Source organism: Blennius ocellaris (genome assembly GCF_963422515.1).
Source record: "Blennius ocellaris genome assembly, chromosome: 8".
Classification (NCBI taxonomy): domain Eukaryota; kingdom Metazoa; phylum Chordata; class Actinopteri; order Blenniiformes; family Blenniidae; genus Blennius; species Blennius ocellaris.
In genome coordinates, this window is record NC_137657.1 from 12768590 (window position 1) to 12794832 (window position 26243).

At 42.1% G+C, this 26243-nt stretch overlaps 4 protein-coding genes across 6 annotated transcripts; 1 reads left to right on the forward strand and 3 right to left on the reverse strand.

Moving 5' to 3' along the window:
• The first annotated feature begins 144 nt into the window (after nt 1-144).
• On the forward strand, nt 145-6737 carry phc1 (polyhomeotic homolog 1). Of its 3 annotated transcripts, none has more exons than XM_080500830.1 (14): nt 145-167; nt 1782-1903; nt 1995-2105; nt 2203-2268; nt 2359-2502; nt 2866-3030; nt 3133-3849; nt 3956-4088; nt 4265-4437; nt 4549-4612; nt 4698-4785; nt 5164-5335; nt 5522-5756; nt 5887-6737. In XM_080500830.1, exons 2-14 carry the CDS (start codon nt 1787-1789, stop codon nt 6036-6038), a joined length of 2337 nt encoding a protein of 778 aa, XP_080356956.1. In that variant the 5' UTR covers nt 145-167; nt 1782-1786; the 3' UTR covers nt 6039-6737. The 3 variants fall into 3 exon arrangements, with proteins under 3 accessions (XP_080356956.1, XP_080356957.1, XP_080356955.1); XM_080500831.1 differs by lacking the exon at nt 145-167 and adding an exon at nt 220-267; XM_080500829.1 differs by lacking the exon at nt 145-167 and adding an exon at nt 1668-1675.
• A 630-nt stretch (nt 6738-7367) lies between these two features.
• Nucleotides 7368-13738, reverse strand: styk1b (serine/threonine/tyrosine kinase 1b). The gene is made up of 10 exons (XM_080500841.1): nt 13569-13738; nt 11847-11899; nt 11246-11416; nt 9745-10077; nt 9457-9638; nt 9137-9211; nt 8701-8909; nt 8545-8585; nt 8263-8359; nt 7368-8128 (listed from the first exon to the last, which is right to left on the reverse strand). The coding sequence occupies exons 2-10, from the start codon at nt 11896-11898 to the stop codon at nt 7936-7938; spliced, it is 1353 nt and encodes a 450-aa protein (XP_080356967.1). The 5' UTR covers nt 11899; nt 13569-13738; the 3' UTR covers nt 7368-7935.
• Nucleotides 13739-14832: 1094 nt separating this feature from the next.
• LOC308133471 (glutathione S-transferase kappa 1-like) lies at nt 14833-18210 on the reverse strand. The gene is made up of 7 exons (XM_080500849.1): nt 17848-18210; nt 17269-17350; nt 17058-17186; nt 15998-16143; nt 15773-15889; nt 15578-15671; nt 14833-15342 (listed from the first exon to the last, which is right to left on the reverse strand). Exons 1-7 carry the CDS (start codon nt 17914-17916, stop codon nt 15293-15295), a joined length of 687 nt encoding a protein of 228 aa, XP_080356975.1. The 5' UTR covers nt 17917-18210; the 3' UTR covers nt 14833-15292.
• A 1011-nt stretch (nt 18211-19221) lies between these two features.
• On the reverse strand, nt 19222-24415 carry rap1gapl (RAP1 GTPase activating protein-like). Its single transcript, XM_080500844.1, has 19 exons — nt 24333-24415; nt 24132-24164; nt 23916-24006; nt 23674-23709; nt 23533-23580; nt 23181-23378; nt 23004-23101; nt 22073-22151; nt 21792-21845; nt 21435-21518; nt 21212-21312; nt 20996-21125; nt 20735-20893; nt 20364-20435; nt 19946-20032; nt 19710-19859; nt 19540-19623; nt 19430-19449; nt 19222-19351 (listed from the first exon to the last, which is right to left on the reverse strand). Exons 1-19 carry the CDS (start codon nt 24401-24403, stop codon nt 19273-19275), a joined length of 1674 nt encoding a protein of 557 aa, XP_080356970.1. The 5' UTR covers nt 24404-24415; the 3' UTR covers nt 19222-19272.
• Nucleotides 24416-26243: the final 1828 nt, after the last annotated feature.

The following is a 26243-nucleotide window of genomic DNA, read 5'->3' on the forward strand; positions in this document are numbered from 1 at the left end:
TTTTTTGTTTGTTTGTTTGTGGTCCTTATGTTCATGAAATGGCTAAACATATGCTGCAGGTGGCGCTTTTCTCCTTTAACGCCAGTTTTTGCAGTCTGGTTGTACACACGACAAGACGAAGAAGAAAAAGGGGGCGGAGTTTGATTGGAGGCAAAAAATCCTTCCAAGTCAGTTTTTTTTTCTTCCTCATTTTGGCACTCAAAACTAAAGTTGGACTTGGAACCTGTTTGCATTAAACTGTGATCAGAACCGAAAACCCGTGAAGAGGTAAACCAAGTAGTGTATTTAAACGCTTGACGGGCTCGGCGGGTTGCTCGCTCTCTGCCTGCAGAAAACAGCTAGCATTGCTAATTGGTTAGCCTAACAGTTATCGCTGCATATTTTCTGCTCAGAACTTCACTGTTTGCACCAGAAATAACACACGTGTGGTCGTTCTGTCGACATCGCTGCACGTCGTTTTGTCCCCCACCTTGGTGAAAAGCATGTATTAAATCCCTGCGCGTTTTTGCTTAACGTTTGTAAAAGAGGCTGCAAAATCCATTGTAGTTCCCCTCCGTCGAAGAACTACCATCTCTGGCTCTTCTGAACTTTTCATCTGTGTTGTCGTCACTCTCGCACTCGTGTGTCACGTTGACGGCTGATCTGTCGTACAGGATAACTCACCGTTAATGCTTGCCACGATGTGCTCGGGGTTTTTTGGCAGTTAGAACGTCTGTTGTTTCCATGTGTCCCCCTCGTTATGTAGAAAAGTCTTTGTGCAGCTGTGATGAACAAAACCCCCGCCGCACACCTGCGACAGGCTCAGTCCAGCTATTATAAATTAGTTAGTAAGAGAATGCAGGTAGTTTAGATGATAAAAATCTCAAAGCAACAAATACTTAATCATCATATACATAGGTGTTTGTATCGCAAATCATATTGTTATCGCGATACTCTACAATATCATTGTGTGTTCACCTCATATCGTGCCGCCTTTCTGGAAATCATCTTTTAGTTTATTTAAAAAAAAGAAATAATAGTTTAAAGTTTAATAATAAAAGGAACTCTTTCTATAGTCTGAGTGGTCATTGTAATTACAGAAAGCAGAGTCCTGTCAAAGGATCTTTTGGTAATTTAGACAGTAAGATTGGACCATTACAGCTGCTTTCAAATTAAAACACCTATGACATTAACTGCCAGACTGATTAAAATGTATATAACATATATATACATAATTCAAATACACATGGTTAAGTCACTATATGGGTTCAAAAGACGGTGTCATGTTTGTCACAGGATAACTTTGGTCTTATTCATACACTCAGGAGAGACACATTTGTTGAAGCAAAGATGCTTGTGCAAAATCACACTGGAATCGACAATTATTACATCAGCTTTAATCATGTGCATTTGCAAGAAATTCTGGATTATCCAGTTTTTCATTAAGTGTGCTCACATGATCACAACTTTTGAAAGAATGTTTGGAAATCCTTTCAGAAATGACAGGTTATTACTTTATTTTAAAATTATTTAGAATGAGAGTTCCTTAAAACCATAGATCTTCTGTCTCTACATGTAAACCCACACAAACTCTTTGTTTTTCTTCAGGTTGATGGTAATTCTTGATACACACGAGCTATAACACTTCGGGCTTGTTTTCCTCTAAATTTGGAGCCGATTTAATAAATTCCCGCAGGTATTCTATGATGGACGACTATATGATGACTTTTTTTTAATTGCTACGTCCAGTCCCAGTCCAAATTCTGTATTTTAGTGTTTAGTGATGTTTTGTTTTTGAGTAGCAAACATGGATTCCGGTGAAGATCAAACCACAGGCACCGCCAATGGAAACCCTCAGACAAGTGGGAACTCGCGTGCGCCTCAAATAGCTCACATGTCTCTGTATGAGAGGCAAGCCGTACAAGTGAGTGCTTCTGTTTGCACACTACGAATGATTTGTGAATGAATCCATTTTGAATCAAATTATAAAGCTTTTTATGTGCTTTCTTGTTCAGGCTCTCCAGGCCCTGCAGAGACAGCCGAACGCAGCTCAATACTTCCAGCAGCTTATGCTGCAGCAGCAGATCAACAGTGCCCAACTCCACAACCTGGCTGCTGTGCAACAGGTAATATTGAGTTATGAGAAGAAAATACATTCAGCTTGACGATATCATATAAAAAAAAAAAAAGTTATACCTCGTCCCTTCTCTCTCTTTGTTGAAGGCCACACTCGCAGCCAGTCGCCAATCTAATACGACAAGCAACAGCATGTCCCAAGTTCCCACCACTGTGAGTTTTTAATCGAAAATAGCACCTTCTGAAAGTTGCAAATGCCCTATGTTTGACTTAATATTTGTTTATTTTTCTTCACTCTTTCAGGTCAACCTAAGCACCACGTCTGCAGGAGGGACGATGACGAGCTCCCGTCCACATGGGACGGTCACGTCTGCGACAACAACAGCTCTCAACCAGTCGGTGCTGCTGGGTGGAAACTCCGCTGGCCAGGGACAGATGTTTCTCAGAGTCAGTTATAGCTTTTCTTGTATCGACTTGGGCATGAAATGGTTCGGAGGCCAGAGCTTTACCCATTTTCACTGGGCTGTTGGCTTCTAATTGAATTCAACATTATCGTGGGAAAACATGCAGTGAAATACAATAAATTAAAACCGTGCAATATTCTCCTTTTTAGAGTTTGTTTGTTGAGTGCCGAGTACAACTTCTGGTTTTGAAAAATGAGAAGTCGACGTGTTATTACGATAGATACAATCAACATTTTGATAGAACATTTCAACACCACCAGCTATCCTGACAATAGTTTTAAATATTAGTACTTTGGAAAGTCTTGTAGTCTTATACTGAAGTGTGGTTGTCTTGCAACTTTTGTAGGTGAACCGCACTCTCAGCACTCCACTTGCGTCTCAGCTCATCTTTATGCCCGGCGGTACAGCAACAGCGACCGTGGCAACGGTTGCCCAGACGCAGCCGCAGCAGCAACAACAGCAGCATGAAGTTTCTTCTGTCACACAGAGTGCTGCATCTGACAATGATCAGGTTTGAATACCAATACCCAACAATACTGTGAGGTCTGAGGTTTTTAAAGACCTTGGTTGAGTTCCGTGGGTCTGAACACATCCTCTCTTCTTCATCTCCCAGGTACAGAACCTCGCCCTACATTGTGCTTCCAACCCTAAAGCAGTTGCCATTAAATCCGAGCTTCCAGACAGAAAAGATTCAGCCAGCTTTCCTCTCGGCCAGCAGCAGCAGAGTTTCCCACAGACGGTCCAGAAACAGCAAGTACAACCGCAGCAGCAGATAGCCAAGCCCAACTTCACGCAGCAGTCAGCCGCCAACACAATAACCGTAAAGACTGGAAACCAGGCTGCCATGACCGTCACTCCCGCAGCATCCGTCGCTCCCTCTTCGTCTGCCTCCACAGCCCTCCCCCTTTCCCAACTCCTCCTCTCCTCCTCCGCTGCCCCCGTCATCCTCATGCCCACTTCGAGTGTCCCCACCTCCACCCAGGGCTACCCCATCGGCTCGGTGGCGTCAAAGGCCGTCAACACACAGACTCTCGTCGTGCAGCCACTGCAACAGACGAGTTCTAACGTCGATAAAGGTCCCGTTCCAATACAGCCCAAAACCGCTCAGGGACATCGTCTACCTGTGCAGCTTCCCCCTCGGCACCCACCACCCATTCTCCCTGCGCCTCCGAGCAACAGCCACGGCCCTCCGCACATCCCGGTCCAGCTCGTGGGCGCCAGGCAGGGCATCCCTGGAAACGCACAAGCCGTGGCCCTGGCTCAAGCTCGGTGCAGCGCAGCCCAGGACAGCTCATCTGGTGGGAGTATGGGCACAGCCTCTATTACTGTGGTAAGATCAACCGCTCCCCACATGTACTCATTTTAATAAGGGACTAATTTTAATGTTTAAATTGAAATGCCAACACAGACTGTTTGTGTTTTTCACCCGCCGTTAGACGAAGCCCGCCATTGGTTCTCTGAAAAGGAAATCTGACTGTGACGCATCAAATGAGATGACGGAATCCTCAGACTCGGCACCAATGAAAGATTCTGCTCCTCCTTTATCTCCCGCGCCAGCAAAGGACTCCGGTATGTGAATACGTCTCCTGCAAATCGGACGTGCATCAGCAGTGTGACAATTCTAACTGGAATGCAACACAGCTGGGATGAATCAATGACGTTAAAATGCAAAACAATATTCATGGGTGAATATTTGGAAGAAAAAGTGAGGAGTCATTAATTTCTGTTTGTTTCTCTTTATTTAGTGCCCCCAGTTGAATCTGGGTTCTTGTCCCCTCCCACCCTCTCTCTGCCTCTGCCCTTGTCGAGGGTCTTGGATAAAGACAAAGCTGCTGTTCCTCACGCGGTCGTCAAACCTCAAGTCCTCACTCACCTCATTGAAGGGTTTGTGATTCAGGAGGGAGCTGAGCCCTTTCCTGTAAGTGCATTTCTGCACCAAAAAAGTCACATCTTTAGTTTTACTGACACCGACTGTGAAGGTTTTCTACGGAAAGCTTTTTTACCATCAGGCTTCTGTTTGATGCAACAGGTTGCTGGACTTCTCAAAGACAGAAACTTTGCCCTGGTTGCCCGCACAGAAAATGGACCCCAGTGTGAGTGGCGTTTTAATTTGCATCACAGCGTAATGTGTCAAGAACCTTCTGCAATGCTGATATTTTGTAATCATTTTCTGCCCAGTGTTGAAGTGTGAGTACTGCTGCAACCTGGCTCCAGCAAGCCAGTTCAAAGGATCGAAAAGGTTCTGCTCCAACACCTGTGCTAAGAGGTACAGTTCTAACATCATAACTCAATCAACAGCAACAACATGTGATGGATTTTTAAATTTTTAGTTTCAACTACCCTTTAAAGCATGAAATATTTCCCAATGCTGTTCACCGAGGCCCTGTGTCCTGCAGGGATTATAGTATATCTCTGCTCCATCACTCTTAACTTAAATCAATGAGTTTCCCTTGAGATCTCCAGAGGCCCGACAATGGCTTATTTAATGAAATCAACGTGATCCCTGAGGAGCAGCATTGAGTCGCTCTGCTTTAAAGATCTGTGAAAATACCTTTATTCATCCCAGCACGTGGGGCAATTTAAGGGTGATGAAGTTCAAGGCCCGGACAAGAGATTACAACGAACCGGTTTTGTGCTCGTGCAGGTATAACGTAAGCTGCAGCCAGCACTTCAAGACCAGCAGAGGGAGGACTGGCGCAGGGCTGGCACCGCCTCCAACACCCACAGAGAGCGCAGCACGACGGAGGGGCCCGTCACGCAGGGGCAGCTCTAATAACAACTGCAATAAATTATCCAGCAAGCATCTAACTGTGAAGGTGAGACCTGGAGTTTTACTGGAAGTGGATTCTAACAATATCTCCCCCCACCCCCCCCCCCCAAAAAAAATATAGTTGTCACTGCACAGGATGGTTCACAGCTGAAAACAGTCCCTGACAAACGCCGCGTCGACAAAAGCTTCAGGCTCCAGCTGTTTGTGTGAATCTGTGCTGTTTTGGCCGCAGTGTCACTCCGAGTCCAGCCGCTCGGAGGACGCTTCCAGCGACGGTGAAGAGGACGACGAGTCTCCCTCACTCTCTCCGAGCTCGTCGCGCTCGTGCTCGAGAGCCGGCCACAGCGCGCCGCAGTCCGACAGCTCGGCGCCGGGAAGCCTCCCGCTGGAGGGGAACAACTTTCTCTCTGCGACTCCCGCCCAGTGGAGTGTGGAGGAAGTCTGCAGGTTTATCTCCTCACTTCAAGGTCAGTGTCCAGCGATTTAAAGGGTTTTTTTGTTGTTGTTTTTTTTTTTGGTTTGCCAAACGACCCTGCACAAGATTGAGAAGATGGGACGGTTTTGACAGTTTCTCACTCTCGTCTTGTGTGATCTCAGGGTGCGAGGAGCTCGCCGCCCAGTTTCTGTCCCAGGAGATCGACGGACAGGCTCTGCTGCTTCTGCGAGAGGACCACCTGATCTCCACCATGAACATCAAGCTGGGTCCCGCTCTCAAGATCTGTGCCTCTATCAACAGCCTGCGTGAGTAAAGTCTCTCCGCTGCACGAAGACGCCAGGATGGCTTTCTCACCGCAGACGTCCCGCTGGAGCCAACACTTGCAGTCTTAAAGAATAAGACGGAGATCCTTGAGGACGATGAAGATGTTTTTGTTTTGTTGACTTCTCTACAAAACAATGGTGCCCCATCATTCATGTGGAAAGACGGAGAAGGACAGTTTATGTTCACGACAGTGAATGTACAAGTCAGCGCCATGGTTTGAGTCATCAGTATGCTGGTAGCGTTTAAAGATTTTGTCATCTTCCATGTTGTGTCGAGACATTTTTGTATGTAAACTGTTGAGGAACTGTGCAGCTCAGCCTGCAGTTGACGTCTGTTAGGTCTTCTGCGTAGGACACTTAACCCGTTGAACATAAGAAAAAAAAGTTGCCTTCTATCTGTATTTGAAATGGTGCTTTAACTTTAGTGATTTAAATTCACTTGACGTGGACAAAAGTCCATTTCATTGATTTTCTTTCTTTCACTAGTGCGATCATTTCATTTCTACCATAGAAGTTCAAACCAGGCTTCAATCACATGAAGAGGAGACACTCAAAAAGCCTGGTTTTTGTATTGAGTCCATTATACCAGTTCTTAAAAGTTTAGTTTTGTATTTTTTTTTTTTCCATTTTATACTACAATCAGAATTATTTTTTCATGAATACAGTCTAGTTTTAGAAGCTTTATTCAACTTAACTACCTGAAAATAGGTATTTTTCTCGGTGTGCTCCTAAGGGCTCAGCGCTCTCTGTAACATGTATGCAGTACTACCAATAAACAATACCTGTTACAGGAAATCCGTGTCAGCGTTTAATCTCCGACATCCACTCTCATGGAGGAATGTTTATTGAAAAGAGCAAAAGGTGAGAAAGACTCAGAATCAAATGAAGTTTATATCCAACTCTGGTTCTCTTGAGTCAGTGTTGTTCATTTATTCATTTATATTCAGGAGGATATAAAAGTGGTCCATTATATCCTTTGGCCTGAAACCTGGGTTTTCTTTGTAAGGGGATACAAAGAAGGTAGAGAGCAACAAATCCACAATCTCCACCTGAACTCTTTACTCTTTAGTTGTACAAATACAGTATGTTCTTCACTGAAGGATCTCTTGATCACATGACTGTAGGACCGCAGGCATTTTATTTTCCCTTTTAATCCGCAAACTAGTTCTTTTCACTGCTGCAGCCTCAGAGGAGCTGTTCGGACTGGAGGTGACAATGGAGAGTAGATACCATCTTCCTCTGAACAGAGATAAGAATCAAAGTAGTTTATTAATAAACAAATTACAACAAAGTCCACCTGATCACCTTGAACTAAAAAAAACCAAAACAACTCGCCAATGTTTGTTTTTTTGTTTCTTTATTCACATTAGAATTTATGTAAACATATTTATAACTGAGGTGACAGTAAACACGAAAGCAATTCATGACACTGATAAGTCCTTCTTTTCCACAACTCGAGTCGCCACAATGTGGAATCATGTATTAAAATATAAATCTCACATCTTCATAAAATACATTGGCTTATACACAGTTTTGTAAACCATCCTTTCTCCAGACAGAATCACCCACAACCTCCGATTGCAGCTGCTGCACGTCGATCCGGTTTACATCTTTTAAAAGTCTGCAAAATCAAAAGTGTCGCTTCCCCAACTGAACCCTTCCAGTGGAGGTATTGATGTCCATAAATGAGCTTTTACAGCGTGAAAACGCAGTTGATTAGATGAGTTTTCCATGTCTGAAGAAGACAAACATTTCCCATTGCCCAGAGTGCTGCACACACAGTTTAGAAACGTTATTGCACCTAAAAAAATAATTGTTTCGGAGAAGATTTATCATTTGGTTAGTTGATAGTATTGCACTCTGTTGCTTTACTGGCACTGGTTTTGATCAGAACACAGTGTAGCTGTTGTTTTCCCCATATCCCGCCTCCTGAAGATACTGCTCGACCTTCACTACCCCGGCTGCCTTCAGCACTTTGTCAGAGGCGCTTTTCTCTGCTGCTGTGAGCTTCCGGCTCACTTCGGCCAGAGAAGGTCGATCTTGTTCCTTCCAGTGGCAGCAGCCTTTAATGATGGTGTATCTGAGGGGAGAAGTGGAGGACGAAAACACTTTGACCTTTGAACTACTTTTTTTGTTAAAGAGCAGACAAGTTGCTTTCATTGGAACGATTCAGGTCTAGTGCTTGATTAACTGAAGGTTGAGGTGGACACTCACAGTGAGTTGGAGGAATTTGAGGGTTTCTTCAAACTTTTTCCTCGTTGATGAAACTGCAATAGCTCATTGACTGAGACCTCTGCAAACGGAGCTTCACCTGGATGGGAGAGTTTATAAACGCAATTAAGTCTTTTCAACAAATGTAGCAGGTGTTGTTCCAAAACTTTATGTAAAAAAAAAAAAAAAAAATGCTGATAAATGTGAGTGGAGTCTGCATCAATTTGTGATTTTAGGAACTGGAACTTTGACATTTTAGTGGTTAAAAGTTAACACTGAACTTACCTAAAGTTGCCATTTCATACAACAGGATGCCAAATGACCAGCTGGAAGGAGAGACAAAAAGAGGAAGTGTTAAGATTCTGTGTAGAATGTTTGTGAATACATTTAAATCAACCTTGTTTTCATGCTGTTTGAATGACAGAACAGCCTCTTGCTTACACGTCGCTGCTCTGGCTGGCCGGCTTGCGGACCAGCAGCTCCGGCGCTTGCCATTTCTTCATGCTGGGGTCGTCTTTCCGAGTGCTTCCCTGGCTGTTCCTCGTGTAAACTCCGTGCAGGCCCCAGAGCTTCGCCGTGTACTCCTTACTGACCAGCACGCTGCGAGCGCGGATATTTCCATGCAGGAGATCTTTGCTGTGAAGGAATTCCTAAACGAGCGAAGACGCAAGACATGGATTCGAGGATTAACTTAGAGACAAGCCTGTGTGATTAAGATAGAATAAATAAAAGAGTTTGGATGAGGAGTTCAGCAGGAGGTGAAGAGGATCAGAAAGCAAAACTCTGACCACGTGTTAGTGCTTACTGAGTCACGCAACTGATTTGAAAGTCAAACGTGCAAACGGTGATGTTGTACTGCAGTTGTTAGCATACTGACCAGCGCAGATGCCACCTGTTTGGCCATGGTGAATATTCGTCTCTCAGTCATTTCACACGGTGGATCCACGTTTTCCTGGAACAACGAAGCACAAATTTAAGTCTATCCATAGATCCTCATAGAGCTTGCTTGAATTTATTCTTTTTTTTTTTTTTTTATTATTAATTTTTATTGATTTTGGCTGAGTTGGTACAAGACACATGTACACACAAAAACATCCCAGAAACATATTGTCACTTAATCCACTGGCCAATGTTGCGATTTGATTTCTGTACGACAAAAGCAAAGCTTTGCAGAAAGTATCATCCACATCTTCTGACCTGTCTGCATCGCCACAAGAGGCTGAGCAGGTCTCTGTTCTCCAGCTCCTCCACAACTGTAACCAGAGGGGCTCGAAGCGACACCACACCAAGAAGCTCGGGGAGGAACGGATGTGGTCCGAGCTGAGACAGGAAGGATGCGAAGCCCAGGAAGCTGTGTCTCTCCGAGGCATCAGCAGAGTCTGTGAGGGGTGGAGGAGGAAGACGGAAATGAGTGAACAAGCGTCTTAACAAAAATTAAAATGGGGAAAAGACCCAAAACGTACCAAGCTTTCATTTAAATCTCACCGTTTAGCACCCTCAGTACCACGTTCCTGTTTTCCATGCGGGCCCTGCACAGTGACACTGCGGAGTCGGTCCGCAGGGAGAAGGAGGTGGGCAGAGGAGACACCAGGTTGAAGGACTCGGGCAGCCTCTGGCGGGGCAACTCTCTGGGCTGAACGACGGGACTGAAACTGGGCTTGTAGGGGTCCGGCGGGGGGCTGGCAGGGCGGACAAGGGTGCTCACAGATGTGGGTAGGGTCTTGGAATAGTAGGTGCTTGGGGGGTGGAAGGTGGCGTAGGAGCTGGGCGTGTCAAGGGCGATGCTCTCATGCTCCAGAACATTGATTCCCGGTGGAGCTGCAGAGAAATTAGAATGATTTTTGTTATGTAATACATAAATCACTGACATTGTGCTTGTTTGGTGATTGTGTCGTTCGTTAAATGGAACAAGATATCTTGGCCAGGAACCTGAAAAACGTGTGTTTGCACTGAGCAAATACTACATGTCATCAGGCTCTGGGTTTTTGCTCTTGGTTTTAGGTTTTTGCTTCTGACAAGCACGAGTCTGGTAATGTAAATCCAAAGTTGATTTTGGTTTCCTTACTTCTCCTTGAGATCTTCACGTGTGTTTTTGTTGGCTGGTGAATTTGTCACATATCATGTTACTGTTTGAAATGTGTCGCATACATCATATCCAACAGTCAAATACGTCTATAACAGGTCTGGAGCCTGAATCCACATCTGATTTACTAGTTTATGAAGCACTCTGATGCTTCATAAACTAATAAATCAGATGTGGATTTATTAGTTTATGAAGCAATCTGATGCGTCAGATCAGATTTCTTCAGTGATTATATCAAAACCAAGCAACTGGAGTTAAAGAATCCTTTATTTTTCTGTCTTTTCTCTGTTGTGGATAAATCATTCAGAAGATCTGCTGAAGTCTGAAACTTATTCAAATAAGCAGTTAAAACACCAGCATTTACTTTAGTTCAGTAAAAGAGACACGCAACTTCCAGTTGACTTCATCTGCACCTTCTAGTACAAAAACGTCATCTGTGTTTTGGCTTTATAACTGCTTTTTTAAGATGCAATATCCATAATGTTTTTTTTTAAACATTGTTTTTAAAATTCTATATTAGTAGTTGTTGTTGTTGTTTTGAGTAAACAAAAAACATACTTTTGTTCATGCATGACTGACCTTATTCTAGATACATGCGTTAATATGGTGTTAGGATCACCTGTAACCAATGTTGTTATTAAGTTTTTATCTACGTATTACATTTGCTTTTTAAATGCAGTTTCTGCGATAGAGCTTTATTGTCTACCTACTACATCCTGTTATTGACTATTAATTTAAATTATTTAGGATGTCTGATGAACTTTTGATGCATAATACCACTACTACTACTACTACTACTACTACCAACAAGAGCAAGAACAATAATGATAATAATAATAATAATACTTTTCTCAAATAAATATACTTTCATGTGAATCCAGTACGTCTGTTCTGGGCTCTTACCATCAATGCCGTGCAGCACTCTCCTGGAGGTCGACTTAAAACCATCTGGTCGAATTTTGTCGACCTTCTCTGGACAGAAATGTAGCAGGAGGATGAAGACCATAGTGATGAAGAAGAAGGACAGAAGGACGATGGGCACGATGATCACCTCCTGCTCATAAACACGGATATCTGCAAACAGACACAAAGAAACAACAACCATGTACCCGGCATGGCTAAAATACAATCATCTCGCATGTTTGTACAGTATCTGCTGAGTAAACCCTCCCTGGTGAGTCAGCAGGTAATAAAACTTAACATACTAATCTCAGCACTGCACTTTTACGAGGCTGAACTGATCAATAGAAGACTTCAAACTAATGAAGGTTTCTCAGTTTAAGTACCTTTAAAAAAAGAACAGGTAAAAATAGTGTGGAATATCAGGTTTAGCAGATTTTAACCTTTGACTATAAAATAATAGATGTAACAAGCCAGACTATGTAAATAAAGACGGACCAGACAGCAACTATTATTGAGACAAAGAATCTCATTGTCTGACATTCACAAGTTGCTCTACTGGCTTAAAATGCTCAGAAGTGAATTGTCCGAAGCTAAAACTCACCACAGAGAGTATCTCCGGGCTGGCACAAGTCATCTGGTCTCACTTCAGCCATCCTGTATGTTGAGTTGTTAAAAACAGGGAAAGATATTTTATATGTTGGTCGTGTTCATTCCTCGTGCACCACTCCCACAGACTGTCTCCAACAAGTTGTAGAACTTCAACCAATAAACGTACGGTCAATGGTTAAGTGGATATGGAGGATGGTGGCGAAACAGTTGACAGTCATGATTAGAAACAGTGCACTTCTCATAAAACTCTGAGTTTCAGGGGCAGAGGTTGTCAATGGTGGCATGTTAATGGTAACATAACCCTATTTAATATATAGAGTTATGTTAATGGTAACATAACCCTATTTAATATATAGATACTTTGACACCCACCACCTCAAAACCTTGGTTAGAATTCTGCAACTAATAGCAAAGAGAATAACGACAGCATCCTGATTGGAACTGAAGCCCCTCAAACATCACGCAGAGGAGGCAGAGACTGAAGAAAGTTTACGTCATGGAAAAAAAAAAAAAAATCACAGGCAGATTGTAGATGAAAATAAAGATTTGTTGCAAAATGGTTCCCAGTGATGCGGCGTAATAGCTGAGCTCCAGTCACCTCTTATTATTCTGATTTCAAATGTATTTAATTCTTTTTAGTCTATGTACAACAAAATACTAATGTGTTGGCAGAATCTAGAATCTCCAATCAAGGAGGAAGGATTGATAGAAGATGGGAAAGAGGATATGTGTGTGGATAGATAGATAGATAGATAGATAGATAGATAGATAGATAGATAGATAGATAGATAGATAGATAGATAGATAGACAGACAGATAGATAGATAGATAGATAGATAGATAGATAGATAGATAGATAGATAGATAGATAGATAAATACTTTAATGATCTCCAAGAGAAGAGATTGACACGTCGGCGAATCGCTTTATTGGGTGTGAGGAAAAGGGTGAGTGTATTCATGTACAGATAGGGGTGTGTGCTGTCAGGTACATTGTTCTGTTACGATAGCAAAGATACAAAAGTATCTCCTAAAGTTGTATGTTATTTCTGTATATTCAATTAAAAAAAAAAGAAGAAGAAGAAAGAAACTGTTCTTGTCCTAAAACTCTGAGCTTCAGGAGCAGAGTTTGTTGCTGGTAACTTGACTCTTACAGGTAACCGGTATGAGAAGGTGTCTGGACAAACAGGTAACTGAGACCAGGAACTAAAGATGTGTCAGTGACTTTGAGGTGCGCCAAGCGTTGTCAGCACTCCAGATCTCACTGTATTGAGTTAAGGAGGTAATATTCTGTATTTTTAGACCGTCTTTGTTGATTCGTAGCTATAATGCATGTTTAAAGTTCCGGTAAATGACACAAGAGCCCCACAGGTTAAAGTGTGAACCACATGACCGTCCCTTCACGTCAGGTTTCACATCTCTGAACCTGTTCATCTGCATTTTCTTAATACATTAATGCCACTGTGGCACTACACACCCACAAGGCAAACATGAATGGTAAAAGAAAAGCACCGGCTCATACACCCACAATTAAACTAATGTCATTTCTCCGGCTGTTGCAGCAGCGAGACACAGATTTTAAGCTTTTTTGCTTAAAAAAATGAACACAAGAAGTATTCATTTGCAGTGAATTTCCCCAAGCCTTTCCTAGAGAATCCTCACGTCTCCAAGACCGAGTCTATGTATTCGTATCGATGCGTATGTGCCTTATCTCACCTCTTCCAGTAGACGTTTATATCCCAAAGATGAGTTCTAGATAAGATCCTGCTATTGTCGACTCATGTTTCTCTCCACCGTCCACATCTCATCTCTCGCTGAAGGTGAACTCCTGGTTCAGCCGCTCCTCAGATCCTCATCGCTGTGTTTTTCTGGTGCGACCTGTCAGGCTCAGGGGATCCGTGTGTTGCTCTGTGTTTGTCCACCTTGTTGTTTTTTTTTTGTAACTCCACCCTCCTCTCCTACATCATCACCTCCTGCAGCGCTTCCTCCTCCTCTTGATTCAGAGTGGTGATGCTGTACTGATATCAGGTATGTGTCTTCTAATAACATTGCTCAACCGCATTCTGTAAAGTGCCTTTCCCTTCAAGCTCAGGCATCACGTCTACTTTTAGCCCCACCTCTCTGCTCCCCTTTGTTCAGGAAAAACTGGTCCTGCCACTCCTGCTCATTTTTTAAAGCCTTTGTTGGGTTTGTTTGACCCGCTTTAAGCCAAAGGAACTCGTAAGACAAAACCTACCACCTCCAGAGTATTTGTTATTTACTTGCACTTCTTCGCTGGTGTGGTTGCACTAGTTTTACCATCAGAACTGTCGTTAATCCTGGTGGTGTAGATTCAACAAGAGTGAAAATGTTCCTCTGGGGTTTTGGTTCATGACTGAACTTCTGCTGCAGATAATGTGGATGAAAATCTAAAATGTCAGTCTCTACTAAATCCCAACAGATGCTCAGTTGGACAGAAACCTTATGACTGGAGTCTGAGGGAAAACTTATTTCCAGGTTAAAAAAAACAACAACAAAAAAAACATTGATGCAAATCAGGATGGATCATAATCTACAAACACACTGGCCATTCTCTTCTGACATCAATAAGGCATTTTCACACCAAACACTGCAGCTTGCTGGATGTTTTTCCTCTTTTGTGGACGTTTCTCAGTAAACTCCAGGGATGGTTGTGTATGATTAGATATTTGCGTTAAAAAGAGATGAAGCGGCTGGTGAGCATGGACGTCATTGAGGAGGTCTGCTAGTCTGGTTATGAAGTGCTCTGCCAAACTGAAAACCAAAAAAAGTGACTCAAGATTCAGACTTTACTCACTTTATCCAGAATGACCTATTTTAAGCTCAACATTCACAAAACACTGCCATCAGACCAATATGTACACTGGCAGGGAGAGAACACTTTGTAAATTGTCTGAAAGTGATTTTTAATCATTGTCAAGTGATGTTTGGAAGTGTCTGGTTGATGAATGACTACTTGACTTTGAGCATCTAAAAACAGAATACCACCGAGAGGCTCATTGTTTTATTCCAGATAGTTCTACACATATATCCTAAAACTGAAAAGACTAAAAAAAAATATTGAATTGTGATAACTCAGGCCACGAGTTAAAAAAAATAGGAAGAAACATGTGTTTTGGCAGTATTTGTCGTGTATTGATGCAAAACACGACTAAAAACGTACATCTTTGTACAAGTTGAACCCACAAAACACAAACTGCTGCATGATGTCAATGCACCGAAACCACAAGTAAATCACATTCTTTTATTTTCATTTAGAAAAGTGAGTTTGCATCATTGCTGTGAATACGTCAATGTTTGCATTAACAGGCACGTCACTCGATCGAATATTTACTACTCATCATTATTGTCTGTCAGACATAGCGCAGACATTGTCAATGTTTAAAAATCTGACCGCAAATTAACAGAAGGCATTTTTTGTCTCACAGTTTGGCAGCCGTCTTGTCCGGTTTAGGTCCGAGCCATTTCTCTCCTAAAACACAAGAAAACATGAGCCGATGTGAAAATCTGCAAAATCACAGAACGTTTGAAATGTTTTTACGATGAACGCGATTGTGGCTAATGATAAGTATTAAAATTACAAAGCAATTCCAACACAAAAGTTTAAAATTCCTACATCATGTCACGAGATATACGATGTCATTAAAATAATAAAGAGTTGTCGTATTAACGTGAAGACTTTCAGCTTGTGGGATACGTTTCCTCACCAATGCAGTGAGCCAGGAGCTCAAATCTGTCCGACCCAAAGAACACCTCTGGCTTCCCATCGACGTGACACACCAGCAGCGGAAAACCAAACGCCTGCGAGAGCCAAAAGAAGAGAATCTTAAACATTATAGCTAAACTTTTCTTTTTTTTTTAATCATTTGTAAGTTTGCAAACGAAGCTGAAAGACAACGAACCCCGTAATCGAGTGCTTCCTGCGTGGAGAGTTTAAGTTTGTCCTTGATCTCCTTCGATGTGGACAGCTCTAGTAATTCTTTAATCGCACTTTCAGGCAGTCCTGCTTTTACTGCCGCCTGCAACAACAACAACAACAACAACAACAAAATAAATGAAAAGAACAGAAGACGGGTTTCACGGAAACATAAATAATATCTTTGAGTCTCTCTGGTTAAAGTCAGCACCTCAGCCAGTGAAGCAGGTTCAGTGATGTCTTTGTCTTCACTCCAGATCCTCCTCCACAGCTCGCGGGACACCTGCTCCACCTGCTTGTCACCACTCTTCTCCTTCACTTGCACCGCCATCACGAAACGCATTGCAGACAAAGAGCCTAAAAGGAAAAAAAAAAAAAAAGGAGGGATGAGAATCTCAGCTTCATCAGATTTGCTCAGTTACGCAACGGAGACTCGCTGTATCTTACACGAGGCTCAAAAGGACAGTAGAACTCAAACGCTCCCAAATGTTTGATCGTGCTTTTGTTTGAAGAGAAGAGTATATAAGACACTGAACAGGTCTTTTTTTAAATTCTATTTTCTTTTTTTATATGATATGCAAACTAAGGAACCATCCAAATTTGAAAAAAAAATTATGGAAGAATCAGTAAGATGTAAAAAAAACCAAAAAAAAAACGTAAACTTGTGAACTCACGACCGTCAGCGGTTTCTAGAAAAGCTTTATTTTCTTTTATTGCTCCCGTCCCACGTTTGTTATAGCCATCATCACTGAGCTGATACTAAAATTGAATAATAAGTTTACTTATTTCCAGTAAGAGCACGTGATAGACGGTTTCGCTGTTAGATTTATTTACCTTCTTAAAAGTTTCCCACAGCGTTAAGTGAATATACGACTTAAAACCGCCCTCACCAGACCTTTTAATGACCACAGATTTAATTAGATCACCTGTGGAATAACAAAGAAGGTAAATAACCGTCACGGACACGCCAATAACCTAAAGGTTGAGGGTTTGTTTAACTTGATCATAAAAATAAAGCACAGTTATTTTGCCCTTGTCCTTTATAGCGATATCTGGAAAAAGGTGTACCAACATCATCTATATTGGGTTTGTTAAATTGTTTAATACCACCGATTATGATTTGTTTAATTAGAATTAAAGACAATTAAGGATAAACCTAAAGAGAATTAAAATTTTAAAAAAAAGAAGTGCCACACACATTGAAGACCTCTTCTTGTAGAAATGTCAGCTATTTATGTGAATTTATTTTTGTTGCCACTGTATGTCTGTACCTTTCTTAAACATGGCCTCGAAGGGGTCAGCGGGAGCCTGCAGGGGGACCCCAAAGTACTCCGACAAGCGATTCAGGTCCCTGGACATGTATATGAACTTGTTGGGGATGAGGCCGGGAGGCTTGTTGCCTGTCATGAGAAATAAAATGTGAAATGTGATGGTAAACACAGTAAACACACGAACGGGCAGCGTGGCGTTTGTAACAGTGACCTGATCCTTGCATGACGCCCCCCAGAAAAGCAGGTCGCAGTTTGAGGTCGATGTTCCACACGTTCCTGTAGCGACACATGATCTGCAAACACAAACACACAAAACCTGCAAACCTCATAACCTGCAAAGACAATTATATAAATAACTTGTAAACACCACCACACAACCTGCAAACCTCATAACCTGCAAAGACAATCAAATATAACCTGCAAACCCCATCACATTCATAACCTGCAAACACAAACACATGAAACCTGCAAACAACCACACAGAACCTGTAAACCTCAACCTGCAAACACAACCACACGAAACCTGCAAACACAACCACACAGAACCACACAAAACCTGTAAAGCTCATAACCGGCAAACACAATTATGTAAATAACTTGCAACACAACCACACACAACCTGCAAACCTCATAACCTGCAAAGACAATCAAATATAACCTGCAAACCCCATCACACTCATAACCTGCAAACAAGACCACATGAAACCTGCAAACAACCACATGAAACCCACAAACCCAATAACACAATAAGAGCACATAGTACATGTGGATCAGAATCAAAAGCACAAACCTCAAATCCCACCCAGGAGTAGGGAGACACCACATCGTAGAACAACTCGATCACTTTCTTGGAGGTCATCTTCGGGTCTGCAGGCACCGAGTCTGTTTCTCAACTGGACGTCTGTACAACGAGTGAATAACTTTCCTTGAGAGTAGCCTCGGTCCACTGGTTAGTGTGTCAAAGTTCACCTGACGTTTTTATTGTCGTTCAATCCGTTGCAGAGGAACGAAGCAGTTCTTTTAGTTTCAACTGGACACACGTGTCAACAAACTCTTCGTAAGCGGTGTGTTATGAGACAAACACAGAGCGACAGGCAACGACGATAAATACTGTTCGTGTAGAAACAAACAAAAAAAAAAACTACAAAATCATCCGCGCCCCCCTCCGGGTGACCTGCGCAGGCAGAAACAAGCGTCCATCCTGTGGAGTCTGCGGGGAAGAAACGCACTTACCGCCCCCTAGCGGACCAGTGGACAAACAACGTTCAAACAAGAATATATATATATTTTTTTACATTTATTTAATTTATTTATAAAATTTGCATGTTTTTGCTGCTGCCTGTCTTAGTCAGGACACTCTGGAAAAAGATATTTTTAATCTCAGTGACGTTCTTCTGGTAAAATAAAGATTAAACAAAAAATTTAATAAATATGACTCATTTATATTAATGTTATCTTTGACCATTTGCACAACGTAAAGGAAACAAGAAAGAGATAGGGTGGGTAAGATTTAAGTATCGTGAATTGTACATTTTCAAGACTAAATTCTCCCAAATTAGTACTGCTAATTAATTAGGCTTTGATATTCCATCATAGATTACCAATTAATAATGCTTGGCACACAACCATAATTTTACACTGTACATCATGTCCCACTACTGTCATGTGTTTCATCATGGCAGATAATACTTCCATCCATCTATTTTTTTATACAGCTTTATCCTGTTCAGGGCTGCAGGGGTGATGGAGTCAATTGTGGAAAAGTCAGGGTTCACCCAGTCCATCACAGGGCAACCACAGAGAGACAGACAACTATACATGACATAAATGAAACAGGCCCTCCACATTCAACACAATACGCAAACACTGATCATGTTTTATTAGTATCACATCATGTCATATCATACACTTGCTTAAAATCTTCAAACGATGATCAATCCCAATGTATAATATAATTGTATTTACTGTTTCCATAAAGTGTAACCTCTGTCAAAACACGTTAAAATATCTATATACATCAAACTTTTATACTTACAGATCTTTGTTTATAACTAAATATCACCTCTATAACAGAAAACTAAATATATTTCCAGAATAAAAGTCGGTTTATTTTTGCCTTATATTTACATACATCTTATTTTCCTGTATGATTAAGATGTAACCACAAACAATGTTCCTCCTCATTATAAAGCCAAAAACAAAGAAGGTCATGTTTCTATGTCTCTTCTTGAGGACTTGTTTGGTCTTTGAGTTCAGCTGTTCCTGAAGTGTCGGTGAGAGTAGAGGATTTGTCACTGAAAGGGAATAAAAACAATTCCGTGACCTGCTCAGCTCGTTCAAAACACATTTTAAAATGCTTTTATATTCCTCACCTCTCTCCATCTCTCTCTGGCTGCAAAATATAAAGGTAGATAAGGACATTAGCTTCTCTAAACAAACGTTAATGAAGTCCAAAGGTTTCCACTGCACAGTGAGGTTTCACCTTAAACTTCTGCGACGTGTTGCTAACAATCTTCCTGGGAACCCCGAGAGTGTCAAAAGAGTGGCTCCGCACCCTGATTGCTCTCTGAGGGCCGAAATCCAGGAAACAAACTGCAACGTTAAAACAACAAACTAAAACATGACATACAATTTTCAAAATGATGCCTTCACCTTAAAATTTTCAATAAATCCACCACTTCCTTCAGATGCTCCCCGCGCCCCGTCAGAAGACGAGTGCAGTGATGGATCTCCCATCATGCACTGGGAGCGTGTGAAGAGTTCAGCCTGCAGGCTCTCTAACAGTGACGAACGGGTGCGGAGCTTCGCAAGACAGAACCAAGACAGAATGAGACAAGCTGGATTATTGACTAATAAAGAGCATTAGTGAGATTCATTTGAGTTTCTACCTCCAGCCTGCTGAACTGGTCTGCTTTATAGCACGAAATCTCTGCATTGATGAGTTTGGTCAGGAGAAATTCCCTCAGCTGGGAAAGCTGGAAAAAAAACCCCCAAAAAACGTTGGATAATAACTTAATATGTTAAAAGAAATTAGTTTCATGTCAAGATATATAAATCAATAGTCAGTTAGACTTTCCCTCTTCATTTGAATTCTATTCAGTTTGCAATCTGCTTTCGTCAACGTGCAGCTCGGCCTCGGACTTAGAAGCAGAAGTGGTCCTCAGTGTGTGTGTGTGTGTGTGTGTGTGTGTGTGCGTGTGTGTGTGTGTGTGCTAAGAGACAGCGGTGTGTTCATTTTTAATGTAAATGCAATCTTCTTTAAAATTGAAGCTGCAGGAAAAGTAGATTTCGTAGTAAAACTCCTACATCTGTGAAGACTGGAGGATCTGGCAGGACTGGGCCAAAAAGAGGAACATCCTCTCTGGCTGTGACAGACAGCTGTAAAGAAATGCAAGAAACACAGTCTGAGATTATTTTTTTTTTAATTGTTAGCAGACATACCGATATGTACTGCTTCTATATTATATTCTATATTTAGTTCATGTGTAATAAATGTTTTAAAAAAAAAGGACTTGTCGCCTTTTAAATCAAATTATGAGGAATAAGAATATTTTATATTGCATTCTAATTGATGATAAATTCATGAACTTGCTTGCTAATTAACTACACAGTCTTTGAGATGATGTGTTTTCTATTTTTTTTTTAAATGGTCAATTTTGAGGCTGTCTTTCCGTTACCTGGTATGCGGCTCCACCTGCCTCGTCCCTCTGAATCCTCCGCACCACCAGGAAGCAGTGCAGGAAGTGAGACTTGATCAGGTCGGACAGGAAAGGGGTTTGTCCCTCCTGGTAGACTAATGCAACAATATCATTACCGATGTGTCTCTTTCGTTGTAACTGGAGACGAGGAGAAACGAAGCCATCCGTCAGTGTGTCATCGTGAAGATTTAGTTTTTCCAAAATTAGTGACCTAAGCACATTGGAAACACCGCCACCGACCTGCTGCGGGTCGCCCTCAGTGAACGGCAGTTTGGTTGCGACATGAAACATGATTTGTTTCCCGTGAAAGGAAGTGAAGACGGCTTCAGTTCCCGTCTGGCCGTGACACACGTCCAGTCCTCCTCTGAAGCTGGAGACAAAGAAGAGGGAAGAAGAAGGCATGACGTGACCGCCCACATTAATATTATCTCTCAAACTGGTCGACATCAGCTTCACCCTGCGAATCCTTGCAGCTGGACTGTTTCTCCCAAGACAGACAGGAACGCTTTAAACTCCTCGCTTTCCTCGTTGTTGCTCAGGATGTCCTCCTCTGTGAACTGCAGAGTGGCGGGCGTTAATCCGAGAGGAAGAAACTTGTGACAGAAGTTGGAGAGTTCAAAAATGCCACGGTTCAGCTGTTTGTTTGTTTTAAAAAAAAATTAAAACCAGCTTGTCATACCTGCCCGTCCTTCTGGTACAAAACGCCAAACTTGAAATTCGGAGACACTCTGTGCTCGTCAAATGTTGTTATAAGTTCTGGAGCCTGCGGGTTGAAGCAGAAAGGGTTAAAAAAGAAAAAAAAGTGGACATGTTTTTCACTAAGAGCAGATAAAGTGGAGAATATGATTAAACAACAAAGGCTTTCACTTTGAAAGAGTATTACTGTGACATGGACAGTCCTCAACATTGACACCTGCACATGTCCAACTGTTCAGTGTTTCAGCAGTTGTTGAACAACTTGCACTTCTCTCACAAGGAGCCTAACGGCAACATTCACAACGGGATGTGCTGAAATGTGTTTATTTCAGAGCTTGACCTTGAGGTAGCTGACCACATCGAGCTTTGAGACAGTCACTCGGTCGCACAGCATCTGGAAAGAAAATGACGTTGTCAATCAGTCGCCAATATCGACTGAAGCAGTAAGATTCAAGCACACGGAACTTTCAGTATTTTTTTTTTAATCATGCCTGTCGTATTACATAGGATACTGTGAATATCTGAGCCAACGGTGGTTCTGTACTTAGTTGTAACAGAGTATTGCGAGCTGTGTTCGGTCGTTCGTCAAGGCCTCGTGTATTTGCCCAAGTGGTTCAATACCTTTGCTAAATCAACAGCAGACGGGATGTTTGGGAAAAGGGACACAGAGAAAACTCCATGCAGAGAGCACTCCTTCATCCTGTGAGGCGAGAAACATAATTCTGTCATTCAAATTTAAAGGGGTCATATTATGCAAAAGAGCGAATCAGACATCACACCCTCTGAAGTGTCATTGGGGGTTCAGCCAATCCCAATCAAGGTCGGGCCCTCCCTTTGCCCCTCCCACAATTAGGCAGCTCTGCTCTGGCACTTTCCTTTACTCCACCATATATCATCCAATCATATGACCGTATAAAATATGTTAATTCCAAAGTAATTATTAATAATTACTACACAGAAAACATTATTTTCTTAAGAGGCTCAGTCTCGATATGTCTTATATACACCAGTGGTTAAAGGTTTCCTCACTGCCTAACTTATAAAGTAGTGAAAATCCTTTAGTTAGGTGGATAAACGTGTCCCACAGACTTGAAGTACTGCCATCACAAAGGCTCCTGGTAGCTTTCAAATGTATTGTACGACAGAGGACACCAAATTCAAACATACGGCCAGCGTCATTAAGGAATATTTTTAGTGTAAATAAGACCATGTGGTCCTTGAAGTGACAGTTGATGTTTGGGCCAGCCTCCCTGCAAACACTTGGTTGAAAAGTGTAAAGAGAAGGAAGACATGCTGCATAGAAGATGATATTTGCTTTGTATTCATTGCAATCAAAAATACTACATTTGGAAGAAGTATTTATTTGTAGCTTTTTATTTTCTCACAACTGCCTGTGAGTATGTCTGCACCGTGCCTCAGAGTACTTCCAGAAAAACATCCTGCCTTGTCAGCCCTACATGTAATTTGAGCCCCGAGAAACTTTCCCTCATATCCTGCAGGCACATTTAGCAGCTCAAAGCGGAGACAGGCTGTGATGACAAGGCATCGCTACCTCAGTATCACCCGAAGTCTATCTTCTTCTTCCTCCAAACACACCGAGAGAACCAGGGACCCCAATGATGGATCCACCGCTGTGAAAGAGTGATGGTACTGAGGAGAAAGAGGTGAAATTCACATAAGCCTGGAAGGGTAACACACAGTCCGACCTAACTCTATAACATTCACTGACTCGTGAGCGGAAGAAGTCGTGGTAGATTTTGGCCTCGCCATCTCGCTCCATGATGTCGTAGTTCTCCTGAATGAGGCCATGGTGGGAAGAGGTGGGACTCACGTCTACCAGCCTCTCCAGAGGGGGGTCTATCCAGTAACCTCCCAGTTTGGAAGGGAGGATGAGTGGCAGTTCTCCACCTATGGTCAAAAGCCGCGACTGAAATAGACACAAAGGAACATTTGATAAGGCTGATGTTTGTTTGGGGGGGAAACACGTATTATGGTGATGAAAAGGTCAGTATCAACAAACACTCACACCGAGCCAGTGCATAGAGGCATATCAGTGTTTCCTTATTGTGCAGGAGACTCACCTTCAGAGGCAGAGGGAATTCACACCGCTGCTCATCGATCCTGCTGCCCTGATGGACAAGAGCATTGATGATAACAAACCTGGGCTGCTCAGGCATCGCTGGATACACACGCTGCACACAATCAATGGCGTAGTAACTCACCTGCAGCTTCTCAATGATTTCAAACAGCTCGGTGTCCTGGTATTAAAAAAAAAACGAAAAGAAAAGAAACAGGCGGCAGACGCAGGACAACAGTGCAGTCGGAGAGAAAGGGAAGGAGACACACAGGAAGGAAGAGGAACATGAAAAAGGCTTCAGTCTCAATTGGTAACTTCTCCGAAATGAAATCCCACTCACTATAAATAATCAAATGAAATTATGTGCATGCTGAATAATGATATCACCCTCTGGCTGCAGCTGGTAGAAAGGAAAGGCTTGCTCTCACTGGCAGGAGAGTCCAGGATGTCCAGTAGCTTTTTCTCTGCAGTTTCGGGTCTGCTGCAACAGGTTGATTTGCACAAAAGGACAAAACCGTACATCCAATTCTTTTTTCACCTCGTATTCAGCTTAAATGTTAGATCAGAGCTGCAGCAATGACAAAATGAAAAAAGGAGCCTCACCTTGTCTCATCCCCACATGTGAATCTGTCCACACTGTAAACAAGGAAGTGAGAACTACTGAGAAAAGAAAGCTCTTCTTCTCAAACAGACAGGATGAGGTCAATCAGACAACGAGTGCCATCCATTCAGAATGTTAGTAACACATCTGACTTCGTGAGGCGCATGTCAGTCTAATTGGAGACCGGTGCTGCGTTCACTTACCCGCCATATGCCCCAAAAGTGAAACTTCTCTTCCTGGAGAAGGACATGTCATTCCTCTTTTCTCTCTCCATGGCTTTGGTGTCACTGTGAATGTTTGTACATGCCAGTTTGGTAGCGAGTCAATCAGGGCTGGCTCAGGTTGAATTAATTCACTCTATCATTCTGTCACTCCTCCTCCTCCTCCTCTCTGCCCCCTGCCTCTCACTCATTTAAGCCTCCCTTTCCTCCCCCCCTCTGTCCTGCTGTCAGCCAAACAGGCAGCGTTAACCCGCTCATGGTCACAGGTGCAGCAGCCGATGCAGACCGTGAAGCGGAGACCCGGTCGGGCTGCTCCGTGCCGCCGCGTGCCATTGATCCGTGGTGAACGCTTGTGATTGTTTGGCAGACTGACTGAGCATAAAGATAGACCTGTAAATAAATAAAGAAAGCAGTGAGACATTTTCTCCCGGACCTGTTACCCTTTGAGTCAGTAAGAATCATCAATTATTGACAGCTCACACAGTGAGGGTGAGGAGATAGACAGCAGGAGAGGGTGAAGTCGAGGGAGAGGCAGGGAGGGAACGACTGAGGGGGGAGTAAGAAAGAAAGAAAGTGAGGGAGGGAGAGAGAGACACCGAGAGAGAGAGAAAGAGAAAGAGAGAGAGAATGGTGGACACAGAAAAGAGGTGTGCGTAGTTCAATTGTATCACATGACCCAAAGTCATTTAATTGATGTTACTTCTGTATCTAAAGTCAAGGAGGTTTGGACTGGAGAAAAAACGTGTAATCCATCATATATGTACATACATGTATCATAAGAGCAATTACTAACACTATAACACAGAGATACTTTAAAAAGTAGATAAAGTACTTAGGCCATAGTCATTATGTTATTCAATGCAAGTATCTGTAAGTTTACATGTTGTTTCATCGACTGAAACCGCTGTGCTTTTCACCGTGTATGGATGCCTTGATAAATATTTTGAAATCTTTTTAAGACCTCTATCTTCATAATGGAGCAAACCTGGATTTTATTTCCTATTACAGAAAAGACGTGGTATATTCAGAATTTAACTGTTTTCTCTAAACACACTTTTGGGGGATTAGCTGTGTTTTGAAACTGGCAAATATCCTTTCGAAAAATCACACTGATACACAAGAAAACTGCCTGATTTCAAACCTGAGATCATGTGATAGCAAGCTATTATGTTGAACTTGATTCAAACAGAAATGTAAGCTTTCAGGTATGGGAAATATAAAAAGTACAAAAAACTTAAGAAAACATGAGTAAATACATTTGTCATAATGAGTCCGGGCTTGTGTTTGACAATTTATTATGTCTATTATGCAAAATCCAATGTATAACAAATAAAAATGTAAAAGCTTTTTCACCAGAGATTACAGGTTGAAGCACAACATGTCAAGTGACCATAGATATATATAGCCTCAAGTCAGCCAATGGGCAAACAGTACAGAAAAGATAAGCATAAGTGCGTATAAAAATACTCACACATAGATACTGTGGGAATTATGTAAATTCACACTTTTCTTCTGTCAGAATTTCAACAAAATAGTCCCCAATGCTGAGATTAATGTAGAATGTGTATCTGCAGAAATGTTAGATTTCAAATATCACTGTGGGACAACTTTAATAATGATAAGTATAAATACACATTAAAATCAAAATACTCACAGTTACATCTTGTGGTCTGTGGTGAACAGGTGGCACTGTCTCCATACTGAGGTGAAGTTGTGATGCCTTCAATCTTACCTGAGTTAGAGAAGCTGATGGACCTTTGCCTCCAGTTGTCAGAACATTTTCATCATAAGTAAATTCTTTCTCAGGGGCTGTATATATATGATCTTTACCAATCAACCATTTGTTTAGATTTTTTTCTGGCCTGCAGATGGAGATATTTGGGAGGGAGCCAT

Coding starts and splice junctions, on each gene's coding strand:
- phc1 (XM_080500830.1), top strand. CDS start 1,787: ATGGATTCCGGTGAAGATCAAACCACAGGCACCGCCAATGGAAACCCT. Junction 4,613..4,697: donor CACAGAAAATGGACCCCAGT/GTGAGTGGCGTT, acceptor TTTTCTGCCCAG/TGTTGAAGTGTGAGTACTGC. Junction 5,757..5,886: donor GTTTATCTCCTCACTTCAAG/GTCAGTGTCCAG, acceptor GTGTGATCTCAG/GGTGCGAGGAGCTCGCCGCC.
- styk1b (XM_080500841.1), bottom strand. CDS start 11,898: ATGGCTGAAGTGAGACCAGATGACTTGTGCCAGCCCGGAGATACTCTC. Junction 8,910..9,136: donor AACAGGTGGCATCTGCGCTG/GTCAGTATGCTA, acceptor TCGCTCGTTTAG/GAATTCCTTCACAGCAAAGA. Junction 8,586..8,700: donor GCCAGCCAGAGCAGCGACGT/GTAAGCAAGAGG, acceptor CTCTCCTTCCAG/CTGGTCATTTGGCATCCTGT.
- LOC308133471 (XM_080500849.1), bottom strand. CDS start 17,916: ATGACCTCCAAGAAAGTGATCGAGTTGTTCTACGATGTGGTGTCTCCC. Junction 17,351..17,847: donor ACTCCTGGGTGGGATTTGAG/GTTTGTGCTTTT, acceptor TTGTGTTTGCAG/ATCATGTGTCGCTACAGGAA. Junction 15,343..15,577: donor GCTCCTGGCTCACTGCATTG/GTGAGGAAACGT, acceptor CTTGTGTTTTAG/GAGAGAAATGGCTCGGACCT.
- rap1gapl (XM_080500844.1), bottom strand. CDS start 24,403: ATGGAGAGAGAAAAGAGGAATGACATGTCCTTCTCCAGGAAGAGAAGT. Junction 21,846..22,072: donor CTGCTGTTGATTTAGCAAAG/GTATTGAACCAC, acceptor TTTTCTTTCCAG/ATGCTGTGCGACCGAGTGAC. Junction 21,313..21,434: donor TGTACCAGAAGGACGGGCAG/GTATGACAAGCT, acceptor GCCACTCTGCAG/TTCACAGAGGAGGACATCCT.